Source organism: Papio anubis, unplaced genomic scaffold (genome assembly GCF_008728515.1).
Source record: "Papio anubis isolate 15944 unplaced genomic scaffold, Panubis1.0 scaffold648, whole genome shotgun sequence".
NCBI lineage: Eukaryota > Metazoa > Chordata > Mammalia > Primates > Cercopithecidae > Papio > Papio anubis.
The window spans coordinates 1-17,425 of NW_022166703.1; the positions used below are offsets into that span (position 1 = coordinate 1).

General features: G+C 53.9%; 1 protein-coding gene and 1 pseudogene across 1 annotated transcript; one reads left to right on the plus strand and one right to left on the minus strand.

Moving 5' to 3' along the window:
* Positions 1-1,134: 1,134 nt before the first annotated feature.
* On the plus strand, positions 1,135-9,638 carry LOC116273399 (dynein regulatory complex subunit 4-like). The gene is made up of 3 exons (XM_031662433.1): positions 1,135-2,062; positions 7,154-7,219; positions 7,860-9,638. Exons 1-3 carry the CDS (start codon positions 1,802-1,804, stop codon positions 8,007-8,009), a joined length of 477 nt encoding a protein of 158 aa, XP_031518293.1. The 5' UTR covers positions 1,135-1,801; the 3' UTR covers positions 8,010-9,638.
* Positions 8,088-12,054, minus strand: LOC101024096 (annotated as a pseudogene).
* Positions 12,055-17,425: the final 5,371 nt, after the last annotated feature.

The following is a 17,425-nucleotide window of genomic DNA, read 5'->3' on the forward strand; positions in this document are numbered from 1 at the left end:
GTAAATTTACAAAATTGTGCGACGATCACAACAATCCAGTTTTAGAATGTTTCTGTCACCCCAAAAAGATCCCTCATGCCCATTTGTAGTCAATATGATTCTATTTTATCCCCTTTATTGGTTTAATTAGCTATACCTCATTTTATTTTTTTTGGAGGTTCTTTTGGGGTTTACAGTGTACATTTTGAACTTAGTGCCGTCTGTCTTCAATTAATAAGTCATTTAACGTTTGTCATAAGAACCTTGCAACAGTATATTTCCACCCCTTCTCCTTCCTAGCCTTTGTGCTCTTCTTGTCACTCATTTTATTTTTATTTCCACATGTGCTATAAACCCCTCAAAACATTGTTGCTATTTTCCCTTTGAACGACCAAATCTCAAGGTTTTTTGTTTTTTTTTTTTTGAGACGGAGTCTCGCTCTGTAGCCCAGGCTAGAGTGCAGTGGCCGGATCTCAGCTCACTGCAAGCTCCGCCTCCCGGGTTTACGCCATTCTCCTGCCTCAGCCTCCCGAGTAGCTGGGACTACAGGCGCCCGCCACCTCGCCCGGCTAGTTTTTTGTATTTTTTAGTAGAGACGGGGTTTCACTGCGTTAGCCAGGATGGTCTCGATCTCCTGACCTCGTGATCCGCCCATCTCAGCCTCCCAAAGTGCTGGGATTACAGGCTTGAGCCACCGCGCCCGGCCAAATCTGGGGAATTCTAACTAACAGCAGTTAGAAGGGATACAGGGCCAGGTGCTGTCTTGGAGGTGCTCCAGGTATCACAGGGCGTGCTTTGAAAAAAGCTGCAGTATTTTAGCATGATCCTGTTTTCTTCCAAACAGTCATAAATGTTTTTACCTGTATCGAGAACATTCTGGAAGGGGTCACACCAAGTGTTCACAATGGTGGGTGGCCTCTGGGAACTGGGGTTAAGGGTGTTCACTTTTTTTTTTTTTTTGAGATGGAGTTTTGCTCTTGTTGCTCAGGCTGGAGTACAGTGGCGTGACCTTGGCTCACTGCAACCTCCACCTCCTGGACTCAAGCGATTCTCCTGCCTCAGCCTCCCGAGTAGCTGGGATTACAGGCGCCTGCCACCATGCCCAGCTAATGTTTGGTATTTTTGATAGAGATGGGGTTTTACTATGTTGGCCAGGTTGGTCTTGAACTCCTGACCTCAGGTGATCCACCCACCTCACCCTCCCGAAGTGCTGGGATTGCAGGCGTGAGCCACTGCGCCCTGCTCAGGGTGTTCACTTTTTTATAGTCTTCAACCAGGTCTAGATTTTTTTTAGAATGTGCAATTAATAAGTAGAAGAATTAGGAGGTAAAAAAGAACAGTCTTACTGGCCGGCAGGCAGCTGGCTCCAAGGCCATGCTCCAGATCCGCCATTTGTGGGGGCAGACAGCACCTGTCCTGTGATGCCAGGATCTGGGGCGGGCCAAGGGAGCACATCCTCCAAGGGGTTCCACCTGCAAGCTCTGCCTGCTGGATGCCCTGGATCTCACATCTCACATGAGCCCACAGCCCTCACTCGGGCAGGACCGGCCTCGGCCACCCATGGAGCAGCTTTCAGGGTGGGGCTGCTCCAGCTCTCGCCGGGACACTCACGGCTTCCAGAGACACCTTCCTGAGAGGAGAGCTCGTGCCGACGTTTTTCTCCTGCCTTCCACTGTGTGGCGGCTATACAGAGGGCCAGGGCGCAGGCAGTGTGGACCACACCCCGGTGCTATGGGAGTGGGCGCTATTGGAAAGCCACCTCCCATAGAAGCAGCGTGTTCCAGGCAGGTGCAGAGGTGGGAGGCAGCATCTTGCCAGCGAGATGTCCCCAGGTGAGGGGCCTCATCGCCCATCCCAGCGGCTGTCCCTGCAGGTGCAGCAGGAGCGGGATGAGCTCTACCGGAAGTTCACTGCAGCCATCCAGGAGGTGCAGCAGAAGACAGGCTTCAAGAACCTGGTGCTAGAGCGCAAGCTACAGGCTCTGAGCGCTGCTGTGGAGAAGAAGGAGGTGCAGTTCAACGAGGTCCTGGCTGCCTCTAACCTGGACCCCGCAGCCCTGACGCTGGTGTCCCACAAGCTTGAGGTAGGCCCTAGACAGGCTCCTGGCCCCAGTGGGCAGCCTCTTCCGTGTGGCAAGGGTCTTCAGTTCTGTGCTGTTCCCCCTCGGACGGGCACAGAGACCCCTCGGTTAACCACTGGGGAGGGGGCATTCATGGGTTTCCTGTGACCTGAGAACAGAGCGGGGTGCCGTAGGCATGGATGCCTCTCACCGTCTGCACCGGCAGCCTCTTCTCACAGTTCTGCTCAAGTCTCTCTTGGATCTTCCCTTGCCCCTGTGTGACCTCATGGTGACTCCTAACCTCTGAGCCTCTGCCCACTCCAATTCTCGGGTCTGGCTCATCTGAGCACGTAAGGCTCTAGTCGTCTGAGTGCAGCCTGAGGATGGCCTTGGGAGTGGAAAAGCCACTCTTGGAATCTCTGTGGGCCTGAGCTCGTCTGTTGGTGGTAACAGACCCAGACACAGGCCTGGAGGATGGCGGTACTTCCTGAGCTCTCAGCCCAGGGCACCACATCCTGGGACAGAGATGGTACCGGGAGGCCCTGAGATGGGCTGGTTTAGGACATGGACAGTTACGGATACGGTAAGTGCAGGGCTGTGGGAGCCTGGGGAGCCTGACCCCACCTTTGCAGGTACTGGGGACATGAAGTCTAAGCAGAGCCCAGACATTCCCTCATTCTGTGTCACAGTTATTTATGGTGCTGCTCTGCTAGGGTGTCCCGGGCATGGGCGAGGGCAGTAAAGAAAGCAGATGAGGCCTGGGCCCCCCACAGGGAGAAACAGCATCAGCTGGAGGATCAGGAGGAGGCTGGAGCCTGTAACTGCCTCACAGGTGGTCTCTTACCTGTGTCCAGCTTGTGGACCTGGGCCTTGCCTCTGTTCCCTGGACCTCGTTGGGAGAAGTCACAGAAGGAACAGGATACAGGGCAAAGGGTCTTTGACTGACACTGGAATCCTGGCCAGGTGAGGCCAGGCCTGTGGCTTCCTCGGGGCCCTCCAAGTTGGATGACATGTGCCCCTGGCCCAGCTGCTGCCCCTGAGCTGGAAACAGCTGGTCTTGAAGCCTCTACCAACAGCCCCAGCACAGGGAGGCTGGGTTGTCACAGAGATGCAGCCTTCGGGGCCGCAGGGTACCCGTCTGTCTTTGTGCTGGACTCGTCCTTCAGTGAAACAGATGCCTGGGACATAGGCTTGAGGCTTCCTCACTGTCTGGGGAAGCATCTTTTATCCTGAGAACTATCACAGATGGCATTTTTGTTTGTTTGTTTTCAAGACTAAGTGTTGCTCTGTTGCCCAGCCTGGAGTGCAGTGGCGTGATCTTAGCTCACTGCAGCCTCTCCCTCCCAGGTTCCAGTGGTTCTTGTGCCTCAGCCTCCTGAGTACCTGGGATTACAGGCATGTGCCACCACGCCCGGCTAATTTTTGTATTTTTAGTAGAGACGGAATTTCACCATGTTGGTTAAGCTGGTCTTGAACTCCTGACCTCAAGTGATTCGCCCGCCTCGGCCTCCCAAAGTGCTAGGATTACAGGCATGAGCCACCGTACCGAGCCACAGATGGCTTTTTTTTTTTTTTTTGTAAATTATTTTATTTCTTCCTTGATGATTTAGAGGGACTATATTTAAACCAGTACAAATAGTTCATACATAATACCTGGCCATTTTCTTCCGAAATCTCTCTCTTTTTTTTTTTTTCCGAGACAGGAGTCTTGCTCTGTCACCCAGTCTGGAGTGCAGTGGCGTGATCTCGGCTCACTGCAACCTCTGCCTTCTGGGTTCAAGCAGTTCTCCTGCCTCAGCCTCCTGAGTAGGTGGGATTACAGGTGCCCGCCACAGCACCCAGCTAATTTTTTTTAGACGGAATCTCTCTCTGTCGCCCAGGCTGGAGTACAGTGGCGTGATCTCGGCTCACTGCAACCTCCGTGTCCCGGCTTCAAACGATTCTCCTGCCTCAGCCTCCTGAGTAGCTGGGATTACAGGCGTGCACCACCACGCCTGGCAAATTTTGTATTTTTAGTAGAGACGGGGTTTTACCATGTTGGTCATGCTGGTCTCAAACTCCTGACCTCATGGCCTGCCCACCTCAGCCTCCCAAAGTGCTAGAATTACAGGTGTGAGCCACTGCGCCTGGCAATTTCTGTATTTTTTTTAGTAGAGATGGGGTTTCACCATGTTGGCCAGGTGGATCTCAGACTCCTCACCCCGTGATCCACCCACTTTGGCCTCCTAGAGTGCTGGGATTACAGGCGTGAGCCACCACGCCTGGATACCTGGCCATTTTCTAACCAGTTGAGTAATTTGTTGCACAATAAGCTACCTCACGTCTTTCAGCAAGAAATACATTACATTTGAGTAGTGAAGACATTACATAGTGAATTAGGACACAATTAAAATTTGCTTTAAATATTTCTTTGGGGGAGAGGATGCCACACTTCTATTCAATGAAGAGAAACATTTTATAGTCCAGAGGTCTTGTGTTTTTTTAACACCTATGATGCCATGAATTCATCGGGAAGAGGTTCCAGCAGCTTGGGCTCCTTCCCGTTGATTCTCACAAAGCTGCTTCTCTGGGTGGAGCAGGCTGGCGCTTCAGTTGAACCCACGTACCTTTCTCTTTGGCTTTCTTCTTCTTCTGATCATTTTCCTTCACCCGTTTCAGGAAGCTGTCTCGGCTCTTAGAGTGCTCAGTGTTCTCAGTACACACCTTAATTCTCTCAGCAAGAATCTTGCCCTTGTTTGTTTACAACAACGCCAGCAGCGTGCTGGGGAACACTGCAGACTCCCCAGTTCAGCCATGGCAGCACTTGTGGGGCTTCCTTTTTGAACAGTACCCATTCCCTTGATGTCTGCAGTATCAGCTTTCTTACAGATTCGCATATACGTGGCCAGAGGAACAACTCTGTTTTCTAAAAAGCCGGAGAACGTGTATCGGGTGCCTCTCCTCTTTCCCTTTGTGTTTGTCATTTGGGCGAATTACTGGAAGATGGTGGTTCGAGCCACAAGGCCACAGATGGCGTTTTTAAGGTGATTTGGTCCACATGCAGTTCAGCTGAACACAAATCCATGTGCTCATCGCTGACACCAGGCCAAGGGTTAACCTCATTCAAGTCACCTAATCTCTTTTTTTTTCCTGCGAGTCTCGCTGTGTCGCCCAGGCTGGAGTGCAGTGGCACAGTCATAGTAGTGAGCCCCTCGCTGAGCTGCCCTGGGGGCACCCAGGTGTTGGACAGATGCAGGACTGGGCTGAAAAGGCTGGTTCTGAAAGGCCCGTCAGCTGTGCCTTTGAGTTTCGGGCCAGTTGGGAACTATGGAAGGGCTGGGCAGGGGGAACCAGATCAGAGCTCACTCTGCTGCTGATGGGGAGCACAGGGCTGGCGGGGCCGGGCGGGGCCAGCACACAGTGGGGACAGGCAGAGGGTTTAAGAACCACCAGGAGGCTGAGTCCACAGGTGGGGCTGGGAGGGGCCGAGGTGACTTGGTGTTCGCACACGGGGGAACCATGGGTCCTGGCCCAGTGGGTGGTGGTGCCTGTGGGACCCTGGTCATCTGGGATGGCCTGGCTCTCAGGGCCTGAGGTAGTAAGGCTGGACAGGAGGGGCCTCACCTGGGCCAGAGGCACTGTGGCCCCCAGACTGAAGACTCATCTTTGCTGGTCTGCTCAGCACTGGGCCCTGTGAGCACAGGCAGGTGAGGGGTCACTGCTGGGAGGCGGGGGAGGTGTGTTTCCAGCTCCTGGCTGAGGGCTGCACCCGGCCTGCTGCTAAGCCACCGCAATGAGGGTGAAGAGAGCAGTCGTGGCCTGTGAGAGTTGTTGCAGCTGCGCCCACGCACCAGGGTGAGGATGGAGCTAAATGTGGGTCAATTCCTTCTTTCCTGGTCATTGTTACCTTGACTTCTAAGTGAGGAATCTTCTGGGGAAATGACAGAGGCCCCCGCAGGGACACTGTTTGCAGACTGGGCAGGTTGGGGTGTGAGGGGGGTGCTGTGTCAGTGGGCAGCAGAGACGGCTCAAAAGCCAGGCTGGGCCCAGCAGTGCCCCACAGGCAGGAGCCCAAGAAGCCCCCTGCCTCACCACGTGGTGAAACCCTTGCCCACATCTGGGTGGGGCCAACGCTGCTGAAGACTATTTGTTTCTGTTACAAAAAAGTGGGATGGCCGGGAGCGGTGGCTCACGCCTGTAATCCCAGCACTTTGGGAGGCCAAGGCGGGCAGATCACAAGGTCAGGAGTTCAAGACCAGCGTGGCCAAGATGGTGAAACCGTCTCTACTAAAAATGCAAAAATTAGCTGGGTATGGTGGCAGGTGCCTGTAATCCCAGCTATTTGGGAGGCTGAGGCAGAGAATTCCTTGAATCTGGGAGGCGGAGGTTGCAGCGAGCCTAGATTGCACCACTGCACTCCAGCCTGGGCAACAGGGCGAGACTCCATCTCAAAAAAAAAATGAGATAGTACATTCACAAGCCTTAAGAAATGTAATGTAAGCAATATGCGAATGGTGTTTAGTGGCCCGTCTCCACGGTGTGGCTGCACGCTGCCTGCCCTTGCCTCATCTGCATTTCTTCTGTGTCTGGACCGTTTTTGGGGTTTTTTTGAGGTGGTGTCTTGCTCTGTCATCCAGACTAGAGTGCAGTGGCTCAATCTCACCTCACTGCGACCTCTGTTTCCCAGGTTCAAGCGATTCTGGTGCCTCAGCCTCCCGAGTAGCTGGGATTACACAGGCGCGAGCCACTGTGCCCGGCTACTTTTTGTATTTTTAGTAGAGATGGGGTTTCACAATGTTGGCCAGGCTGGTCTCAAACTCCTGACCTCAAGTCATCTGCCTTCCTTGGCCTCCCAAACTGCTGGGATCACAGGCGTGAGCGGCTGTGCCTGGTTCGGACTGTTGATGGAGATGCAGGTTGTGTGAGCACAGGCTCCCAGTTCTCTGTTTCTTCCTTGTTGTTTTCTCTCCACCCTTGGAGACCTTTTTCTGCTGACGACCTTGTGTGGATGGAAGCATCCATCAAACCGGGCTGCTATTCCCTGGATCTCTGAGGACCCCCACTGGAACCCCCAGGCCACCCCCACTGCCTCAGCCAAAAGATAAGTCTCAAACTCCATCACCTCTCTCTCCTCAGGATGTTCTGGAATCGAAGAACAGCACCATCAAGGACCTGCAGTATGAGCTGGCCCGGGTCTGTAAGGTACGGATGTGCCCTGCCCTCCCTCAGGGCCACCCCCTCGGTGCCCAGCCTGTTCTAAATGCAGATGGTCTCAGAGGACCGCACCCATTCCCACTTTGTACCTCGTTTGACAAGGCAGCTGTCACTGTCCCCAGCGGAGAGCATCTGGATTCTGTGTGGTCTGGGGCACAGCACTGTTGTCTAGGCCACATCTCTGCTGGGATGGGTGTGGGGGGGACCTGGACCCTTCCCTGGTCAGCCGCTTCCACTGGGCAGGGAGTCAGAGGTGCTGTGCCCACCAGGGAAGGTAACAGACGTCATTCAACAGGGGCAGGGAGGGCGTGAAGAACCTGAGTGGGAAACCCCCAACCAGGGCCCAGAGCCCTCCCAGACCACAGCTCTGCCCTGAGTGTCCCTGCCCTCTGCCTCTGTCTCCTCATTTGTGGAACGGGAATAGGAACAGCCTCTCCCTGTCGTGCTACCTGAGCCAATGCAGTGGAGGTGCTTGGTGCTGTGTCCCACACCGGAAATGACTGATAAGCCTTTGGCTTTATCCTTCTACACCGTGATGCTCACGTTGCCCCTCCACGGAGCTGCACTCAGCTCTGGTGGTCCTGAGCCTGGGGATCCTCAGCTCCCTCACACCGCCCTGTCTCCACAGGCCCATAACGACCTGCTGCGCACGTACGAGGCAAAGCTGCTGGCCTTTGGGATCCCTCTGGACAACGTGGGCTTCAAGCCCTTGGAAACAGCTGTGATCGGGCAGACACTGGGCCAGGGCCCCGCGGGACTGGTGGGCACCCCCACGTAGCCGCCCCACTGGGGGGCCACAGCCCAGACAGCCAGCCTAGGAACACTCTGGATGACAACCCCTTTCACACCAAGGACAGCAAGTTTTTTAGATTTTATCATCAGCAAATGAAGGCTTTTCACATGTTCTTGCCATCCTCATTCCTGGCTCTGTGGAGGAGAACCAGCTGCAGGACCCTCACCCGTGGTGTCCCTGTCGCTTCCTTCCCTGGGTGCATGTCCAGGCTGTGTCCAGGCCTACTGCCTGGTCTCACCTCCAACCACAGTCAGCAGCACCTTCTCAGAGTGCCCCGCACTCACCTGGGGGCTGGGGCAGTGCTGCACTGTGCTGCCTGTCTTCATGCCACTGTTGTCCCATCAAGTGGACAGCTTTGCAGGTGCTGGCACTGACTTTATTGACACCTGAGTCACAGCCGCCCAGTGGGATTCTCCAGGGGGCCAGGACTTCCCCAGGAATTGGTGACACCAGTGCTCCCCGATGAGCATGAAGCCCACTCTGTTGACGGCTGGGTGGGTGCAGCCAGCGTGCGGGAAAGGGCAGGCAGCCTCCTGCTGCCAGTCTTCGCTCTAGCTCCCTCGATAGGTGGTGTAGGACCAGGGGCTCAGCAGCAGGGGCACGTGGAACTTCTGGGCGTTGCTGGTGATGGTGAACACAACCTGAGACGGAGAGAGGGCCAGGAGAGAGCATAAGGGGATGGCAGCAAACCACCTGTCTGGCCCCAACACACCTGGGAGAATTCAGCAGCCCAGACTGAGGGTCTGCACCAGAGGGACACTCCACAGAAGCTGCAGCCCAATAAGTCAGGTGCTTCTGTGGCGGCTCCAGTGTGGGGTGAGGCAGTGAGGTTAGGCCCAGAGAGCTGGAGTTGGCTCAGATGAAAACCTGTGTCAACAAAGAGGGGATGAGTGGCCCAGCCTCCCCACAAAGCCTGACCCTGAGCAGGTCAGCGATGGGTGTGTCCTCATAGAGTCTATTGCTGCCTGGACACCTTTCTTTTGGGAGCTCAAAGCAAGTGAGCTCATCTACCTGCCACCTCCCGGGACCAGTCTGCCCACTGTCTAAATGATGCCCGGCCAGCAGGACCTGGCCTGCAGATCCCAGTGAGTCATGGGCCTCAGGCCCTCCAGCCCACCGGGGCTCTCACCTCCACGTATGGGTAGAAGCTTTCCTGCCCCCTCTTCCTCCAGTAGCCCTCAGTGTCGAAGGTGAGCTTGTAGGTGCCTGCCTTCATCTGGTCCGGCATCAGGAGTCCAGGGCAGCGGCCATCTGGGTCTGTGTAGCTGGGGAGAGGATGAGGCTGCAGAGATGGGGATGAGAAGCCCCCACCCCAGCTTTCCTGCGTCTGTACCCCAGTGGGCCTCAGACACTGCCCTGCCACCTGTCAGACTTGGGTGAGCAGACACAGTGGGGCTGTTAGGGCCTGCAGTTGCAGAGCAGTCCAGGGACACCACTGCCCTGTCTTTAGGAAATCACAACACAGAGAAGCAAAAAGGGAAAAAGTCTCCCACAGTTTATCCCGCGAGCAATAACCACTTTACAGCCGGCACATATTTTTCCAGATTATCTCTATGCATATTTGTTTACAAACTTAAAATAACTCATCAAGTGGATTATACTATTGTTTTATAACCTGTGGTTTTCACTTAAAATATTGTGTGTGGTTGGCTGGGCACGGTGGCTCACGCCTGTAATCCCAGCACTTCGGGAGGCCGAGGCGGGCGGATCACGAGGTCAGGAGATCGAGACCATCCTGGCTAACACCGTGAAACCCCGTCTCTACCAAAAATACAAAAAATTAGCTGGGCATGGCGGCGGGCGCCTGTAGTCCCAGCTACTCGGGAGGCTGAGGCAGGAGAATGATGTGAACCCGGGAGGTGGAGCTTGCAGTGAGCCGAGATCGCCCCACTGCACTCCAGCCTGGGCGACAGAGCGAGACTCCGTCTCAAGAAAAAAAAAGGAAAAGAAAAATGTGTGGCTTTCTGCCAAACCCTCACCCACAGAATGGGCCTGTCCAGCTCCACGGAGCGTCCGTGTTGCGTGCCCTGGTTCCTTATCAGGGTTCTGAACAACTGTGGCTTTGCCCATAGTCACCTCCTGAAAACCTCACATCGTTCTTGCCAGCTGGTCTTTAAAGCGCGCGCCTCTACTGTGATTAGAAGGAGCAGGCCCGAACAAGGTGGCTCACACCTGTAATCCCAGCACTTTGGGAGGCCAAGGCGGGTGGATCACGAGGTCAGGAGTTCAAGGTCAGTCTGGCCAAGATGGTGAAACCCTGTCTCTACTAAAAATACAAAAATTAGCCGGGGGTGGTGGCGGGTGCCTGTAATCCCAGCTACTTGGGAGGCTGAGACAGGAGAATCTCTTGAACCCGGGAGGCGGAGGTTGCAGTGAGCCGAGATCACACCATTTCACTCTAGCCTGGACAACAAGAGAAACTGTCTCAAAAACAAAACAAAACCTAGCGTGTGTGCATGGGGGGAATGGGTCCCTGTGACCCACCATGGACGCCCAGCCCACACAGTGCCGTCCTAATTTCTCACGTGAGACCTGGACCCCTCACGTCTCAGCTTTTGTGAAGGACCAAATGAGGACCGGCACAGTCAGACTCTGATCCTATGGGCCCAGCCCTGCCCTTCTGGCTGGAAGGGAGGGGCCTGCCTCTCATGCAGGGGCCATAAGGCCTGGGTAGGTGACATCTGCCTCTGGAAGTGCCCCGCAGAGCCTGTGCCTGGGGCAGTGGGCAAGAGCCCATGGAGGCTGAGGGACACACTGCCCCTCAGGCCTGGCTGGGAATCCCAGCATGTACCTGGGCTTGCTGCCTCAGTCTTCCCATGTGTGTAGAAGGGGTAACTATGGTGCTGGCCCACAGGGTGTATGGAGATGAAAAGAGTGGAAATAGTGTCCAGCGTACCGCCTGTCACAAGGTTACCCGTGATCTCAGTGACAGTGAGGTCTTCGATTCCACCTCAGGCCTCACCTAACCACCACCCCCCGCCCTCGCCCTGGCACAGCTGCCAGGGAGAGGCAGAAACTCACTCCCGCCCCATCAGGGTCACAGGGGCCTGAGGCTGGAGGGAGGGAGGAAACAGCTCCTCTCCTCATCCCTGTATTTTCAGAGGAAACGGGCTGAGAGAAGCAGAAGGGAGAGCTCCCAACTTAACCCCCAACCCGGGCTGAGAGGAGAGTCAGCAGCGGTGAGCTCCGCCCTCCAGCCTCACTGCCTGGCTCCTCAGTCCCCGCCATCTGTCTCAGGGCGGGACTCCCCCTCCCAGGGCCTCTCTCCTACCTTGTCCTCAGCTCCATCCACTGCTGGCTGTGGTCCTCCAGCCAGGACAAGCGGAGACAGAGGCCTGTGGCTGGGAGCCCCGAGGCAGTGTCCAGCACATGGGTGGTCAGTGGGCTGTCCGTAGGCTCCATGCTGCTGCCCTGGGCCAGGAGAAGGAGACCAGGGTGAGCCTCCAGAGCCCTGTGCCCGCCCACCCACCCCAATCCTGTGTCCACACCAGCTGTGGGGCATAAACAGCCCTCTGGACAAGTTCTCCCAGCTGCCCAGGGGACAGGGGGCAAAGGGTGACTGGAACTGCCTAGTCAGCTGATAAGGCACCAAACGTAAACAGCGCGACCTGTGCCTCCCGACCCTCCCCCACCAATCCCTCTGGCTCCCCTGCCCCACTGGGGACACCCACGCCCCCACGAAATGGCCATCTCCCCCCAGGCCCTCAGTTCCAGCCCCTGGGGTGGTTCTCCCGGAACTGGGCTGTCCTCCGCGCCCCGATTCCTGGGCCCTCGACGCTCAGCCCCCCGCAAGCAGCTGAGGGGACAGGAGCCCTGCAGGTCCAGGCCTGGGCCCCTAACCTCCTGGGGTCCTAGGTGTCGCTGGAGCCTCAGCAGCCGCGGGGCGGCCCGGGAGCTCATCCTGCCCTGCCGGACTGCGACGCCCGCGGGCAAAGGGAAGGGCGGGGCCGGTCACCCTGTCCCGGACCACTTCGTGCCCACCAGGAGGGCCCCAGCGGGGCTTTGCCCAGGAAGGGGGCGCTGGTGGGGAATCAGGGCGAACAGACCTGGGGCCCGAAAGCGGAGTCGCGACGACCTGCTCGGAGGTGGGTGGGGGCCGGGGGCGGGGCCGCGGCGAGAGGGGGCGGGGCCGCGTTGAGAGCGGGGGTGGGGCCCGGGGCGGGGCAGTGGGAGGGGCGGGGCGAGGGGGCGGGGCGGGGGCGGGGAGACGGTGCTGTCCTGCTCTGGGACCTGGGAACTTTTTTTTTTTTTTTTGAGACGGAGTCTTGCTCTGTCGTCTAGGCTCGAGTACAATGGCGCGATCTCGGCTCACTGCAACCTCCGCCTCCTTGCCTCAGCCTCCTGAGTAGTTGGGATTACAAGCGCCTGCCACCACGCCCAGATAATTTTTGTAGTTTTAGTAGAGATGGGGTTTCACTGTGTTGGCCAGGTTGGTCTCGAACTCCTAACCTCGTGATCGGCTTGCCTCGGCCTCCCAAAGTGCGAGGATTACAAGCGTGAGCCACCGCGCCTGGCCGGGAACGTCTTTCTTCTTGTCAAACTGCGTTTCCAGGCCGGGCGCGGTGGCTCAAGCCTGTAATCCCAGCTCTTTGGGAGGCCGAGAAGGGCGGATCACAAGGTCAGGAGATCGAGACCATCCTGGCTAACACGGTGAAACCCCGTCTCTACTGAAAAATACAAAAAACTAGCCGGGCGAGGTGGCGGGCGCCTGTAGTCCCAGCTACTCGGGAGGCTGAGGCAGGAGAATGGCGGGAACCCGGGAGGCGGAGCTCGCAGTGAGCTGAGATCCGGCCACTGCACTCCAGCCTGGGCCACAGAGTGAGACTCCGTCTCAAAAAAAAAAAAAAACAAAAAAAAAACAAAAAAACCCTGCGTTTCCAGTTCTTGGGTGGTCAGCGTGGGTTATTTGTAGATGAAAAATGAGGCCACTCAAAGTCAAGGGAGGAGACCCCTCTCAGCAAAGGTTGGGAGTATTCTGGCTTACAACTACTTTGGGACTAGTTAGGAAACATCTATTTGGGATTCAAACACACATGACATTTGTTGTGGATTCTGCTTATAGGAGATAATCCCAAAGAGAGGCTCACACCTGTTATGGCAAATGCCCATGGGTGCCAGAGACCAGAGACAACCAGACTGGCCCCAGTCTGGAAAAATTACCTAAACACCAGGGTACTCTGCAGCCCTTTAAAAAGCATGAGGCCCAGTTGTGTGTAAGATGAGAATTCTCCTGCAAAACAACTAGTGACAAAGGACAAAACAGTGTATAAAAGGGGGGAAGCTTGTAAATTCGTATCTCGCTTTCACTGACTTGCAAGGATTAGCTAATTTAATCCTCATAACAACCTCATGCTGTATTGTTGTCCCTACCTTACAAAGCAGGAACTGAGGCACAGGGAGGCCATGTATTGGAATATTTCATAAAAGGAGACACAAAAGTCATCCCAGTGACCACCTCTCGAGATAGGCAGTTGCAGATGGAGTATATTTATTTTTACTCTTTAACCTTTTGTACTCTGAGAAATTCTAGTGGGCTTGTATCACTTTTTCAAAAGTCTCAAATGTTATAAATAAAGTGACAAAACAATGATCAGTCCTTTTGGGGGTTACCATGTAACCTTCCCCCTCTCTTGAGACTCTCCCTGCAGGGAAGGAGAAGCTAGTGGCCTGAGGAGGGAGAATGGCAGACCAAGGAGTTGTCAGAATTCCTCTCCTGGCCTCTCCAGGGTAAATCCCCCATCTTGCACCCACCTAGACCAAGAGGGACTGCAGGGTCCCCTTTCCCAGGGAAACTGAGACCCTCAGCTATGCCTGACCTCCTGGCATCTGCCCCTCTCTGAAAACCAGGGTCACCACTGGGATGTCATGTGCTGTGCTCTGGAAACTTCCTTAATGAGATGACCAGGCTCCACAACCCAGGGCCTTTTTTTTTTTTTGAGACAGAGTCTCGCTCTGTCAGCTAGGCTGGAGTGTAGTGGCACGATTTCAGCTCACTGCAACCTCTGCCTCCTGGGGTCAAGCAATTCTCCTGCCTCAGCCTCCTGAGTAGCTGGGATTACAGGTGTGTGGCACCACGCCCGGCTACTTTTTGTATTTTTAGTAGAGACAGAGTTTCACCATGTTGGCCAGGATGGTCTTGAACTCCTGACCTCAGGTAATCTGCCTGCCTTGGCCTCCCAAAGTGCTGGGATTACAGGTGTGAACCACCGCGCCCGGCTGAACACCCTGGGGCCTTTATGGCACCTTCAGGCAAATTTGAAAAAGAAGCGTCATCTTCAAGACTCTTATCTTCCAGAAAATTGTCATAATAAATATCCAAGTAGCCTATCTTTGGTTTTTAAATAAGTTATAATAAAATACAAAAACATTTCAAAATTATAAAGATGTCTGCAGTGATGGAATAATGTCTGAGATATGGAATAATGACACACTGTACAGCCTGAACACATTTTTCTGTCTGTAGAGCCAACCTCCTCCCTCTGACTCGTTGGAACACTTATTTTATTTTGTGGAATGAAGTGTTGCCTGATTCTAGAATTGCAAATGAGGTCAATTGAGATCTTTAAACTGGGTTTGTTGCAGTTTTGTCTTCAGACAGGTTTCTGTTCTCCTGCAGAGACTGGGAGACAAGAGGCCTCACCCTTGCTGATGATCACCTTTCAAAGGGAGGGCTCTCAGGCTTTGAGAGAGGCCCTTCTGAGTCGCAAGACATGCTTACAAACTGAAAGCTTTTTAGTAAATGCTCCAAGAAAGGGAGGTCGGGGCCTATCATCAGAAGTTGGCTAGAGCAGAGGTCCCCAAACGGGCCACATAGTAGGAGGTGAGCGCATGGGCAAGTGAGCAAATGAAGCTTCATCTCTATTTCCAGCTGCTCCCCATCAGTGGCATTACGCCTCCGGAGCCCCGCCTCCAGTCAGATCAGCAGCAGCGTTGATTCTGATAGGAGCAGGAACCCTATTGTGAACTGCGCCTGTGAGGGATCTCTGTTGTGTGCTCCTTGAGACTCTAATGCCTGATGGTCTGTCACTGTCTCCCAGATGGGACCGTCTCATTGCAGGAAAACGAGCTCACGGCTCCCACCGATTCTGCATTATGGTGAGTTGTACAATTATTTCATGATATATTGCAATGCAATAATAACAGAAACAAAATGCACTGTAAATGTTCATTTGAATCATCCCAACCCTCCCCTCAACCCATCTGTGGAAAAATTGTCTTCCGTGAATCCAGTCCCTGATGCCAAAAAGTTTGGGGACACCTGGGCTGGAGCATGGTGAGATTTCCTCACTGCACTGAGCTTTTGCAGGCGGATGTTTTAGTGGAAGCAGCAAGGGTGCAAGTGCTGCTGGGCCATCCTGGGGGTGCAGTCTTACGCTGCTGGAAGCCATGCTGGATACTTCTGTCAAGTCTCCTAGTGTGAGGGTTTGGATGAGTTGTCATGTGCTGAGGGTTCAGCAGTTCTCCATGGGTCCCTGTCCACTTCGTTGGCCCCTAATAATTGTTTCTGAGTGCAGAAACTAAATTTTAGCTTCATTTCACACATATTGCCTCTAGCCGTTTTTCTCTACTGACTCGTCTAGCCATTTTTCTCTACTGCCTCGTGTATTTTGGGAAGTTACAGCTTGACTGAATCAATCTCAGGTGATCCCTTTTATTCTCATAGGAAAAATCACTAAGGGCACTTCTACATATGTTCTTTAGGTTTGTCAACTGAAGAATGATGAGGTTTCCCAATTTGGAAAGAAAAGGTTTATTTCTTGTAAAGAGTTGCAGCCTGGTCATTTGGACAGGCTGGAAAGCATAGCCTCCGGCCAGAAGCCAGAAATAGGCACTTCAAGGAGCAGAAGACTAAGACGGGGATTTCACTGAATGGCTTGGCCAAATATACATACCCCCATAAGCTATACGAGAAGTCATGAATATGTATGAGAGGAGAAATGTGTGCATTCATGATTGAGCTTCCTGCCTCTCCCTGGGTCTAGTGTTCAGAAAATGGCACTGTTAGCATGACTTGAGGGTGGAGTTTTTGGGCCTCTGACCTCCAAGGTGAAGTAGAAGACTCAATGACCCTCACTATGCATTATCTGTAGACGGGCTAGAACCACATCATTCTCTGTCGTCTGGCCAGAACCACTGCCTGGTCATTCTCTGTCGTCCGGCTAGAACCACTGCCTGGTCAATGGTCTTTCAGCAGGGAGGAATGCTGGTTAGTTGTGTCGAAACTGCAAAAATGGAAGGACCATAGTCTGGCACTTGATTGATATCAGTGGTGGAGTCTCCCCAAAGGGCCGATTGCTGTTTAGCCCTTTGGGAAGAAAGACTAATGGTGGTTAGTGAGGAAGGGGGTATAACAAGGTATGTCTGAGCTCCTGTCCAATCATGACTGGGAACTCAGTTTTCAGGCTTTCTCTGGAGTACCCTTGGCCACAATCAATTGTGGGGTTGTTTAAGTGTGTATTGGCTGGGCACAATTTCTCACACTTGTAATCCCAGCACTTTGGGAGCCCGAGGCAGGCAGATCATGAAGTCAAGAGATCGAGACCACCCTTGCCAACATGGTGAAACACTACTAGCTGACGTGGTGGTATGCACCTGTAGTCCCAGTTACTCAGGAGGCTGCGGCAGGAGAATCGCTTGAACCCAGGAGGCGGAGGTTGCAGGGAGCCGAGATTGCGCCACTGCACTCCAGCCTGGTGGCAGAGTGAGACTCCATCTAAAAAAAAAACAAACGATGTATCACCTCCAGCCTCACTCGCTCTCTTCCTCCTGCTCTGGCCGTGTGATATGTCTGCTCCCTCTTTGTCCTCTACCATAATTATAAGTTTTTTGAGGCCTCTGCAGAAGCCAAGCAGAGACTGCAATGCTTTCTGTACAACCTGCAGAACCATGAGCCAATTAAGCTTCTTTTCTTTATAAATTACCCAGCCTCAAGTATTTCTTTTTTCTTTTCTTTTCTTTTTTTTTTTTTGAGATGGAGTCTCGCTCTGTTGCCCAGGCTGGAGGGCAGTGGCGCGATCTCAGCTCACTGCAAGCTCCGCCTCCTGGGTTCATGCCATTCTCCTGCCTCAGCCTCCCGAATAGCTGGGACTACAGGCGCCCACCATCACACCCAGCTAATTTTTTTTTTGTATATTTACTAGATATGGGGTTTCACCATGTTATCCAGGATAGTCTTGATCTCCTGACCTCGTGATCTACTCACCTCGGCCTCCCTCCCAAAGTGCTGAGACTACAGGCATGAGCCACTGCGCCTGGCCTCAAGTATTTCTTTGTAACAATGTGAGAACAGAGTAATACAGAAAATTGGTACCAGGAGTGGGGCATTGCTATAAAGAGACCTGAAAATGTGGAAGTGACTTTGGAACTGGGTAACAGGCAGAGGTTGGAAGACTTTGGAGGGC

Excerpts from the sequence above, each read along its gene's own strand:
- LOC116273399 (XM_031662433.1), top strand. The coding sequence starts at position 1,802 with ATGTCCCCAGGTGAGGGGCCTCATCGCCCATCCCAGCGGCTGTCCCTG. Across the intron at positions 2,063-7,153 it reads TGGTGTCCCACAAGCTTGAG|GATGTTCTGGAATCGAAGAA; the intron begins GTAGGCCCTAGA and ends CTCTCTCCTCAG. Across the intron at positions 7,220-7,859 it reads AGCTGGCCCGGGTCTGTAAG|GCCCATAACGACCTGCTGCG; the intron begins GTACGGATGTGC and ends CTGTCTCCACAG.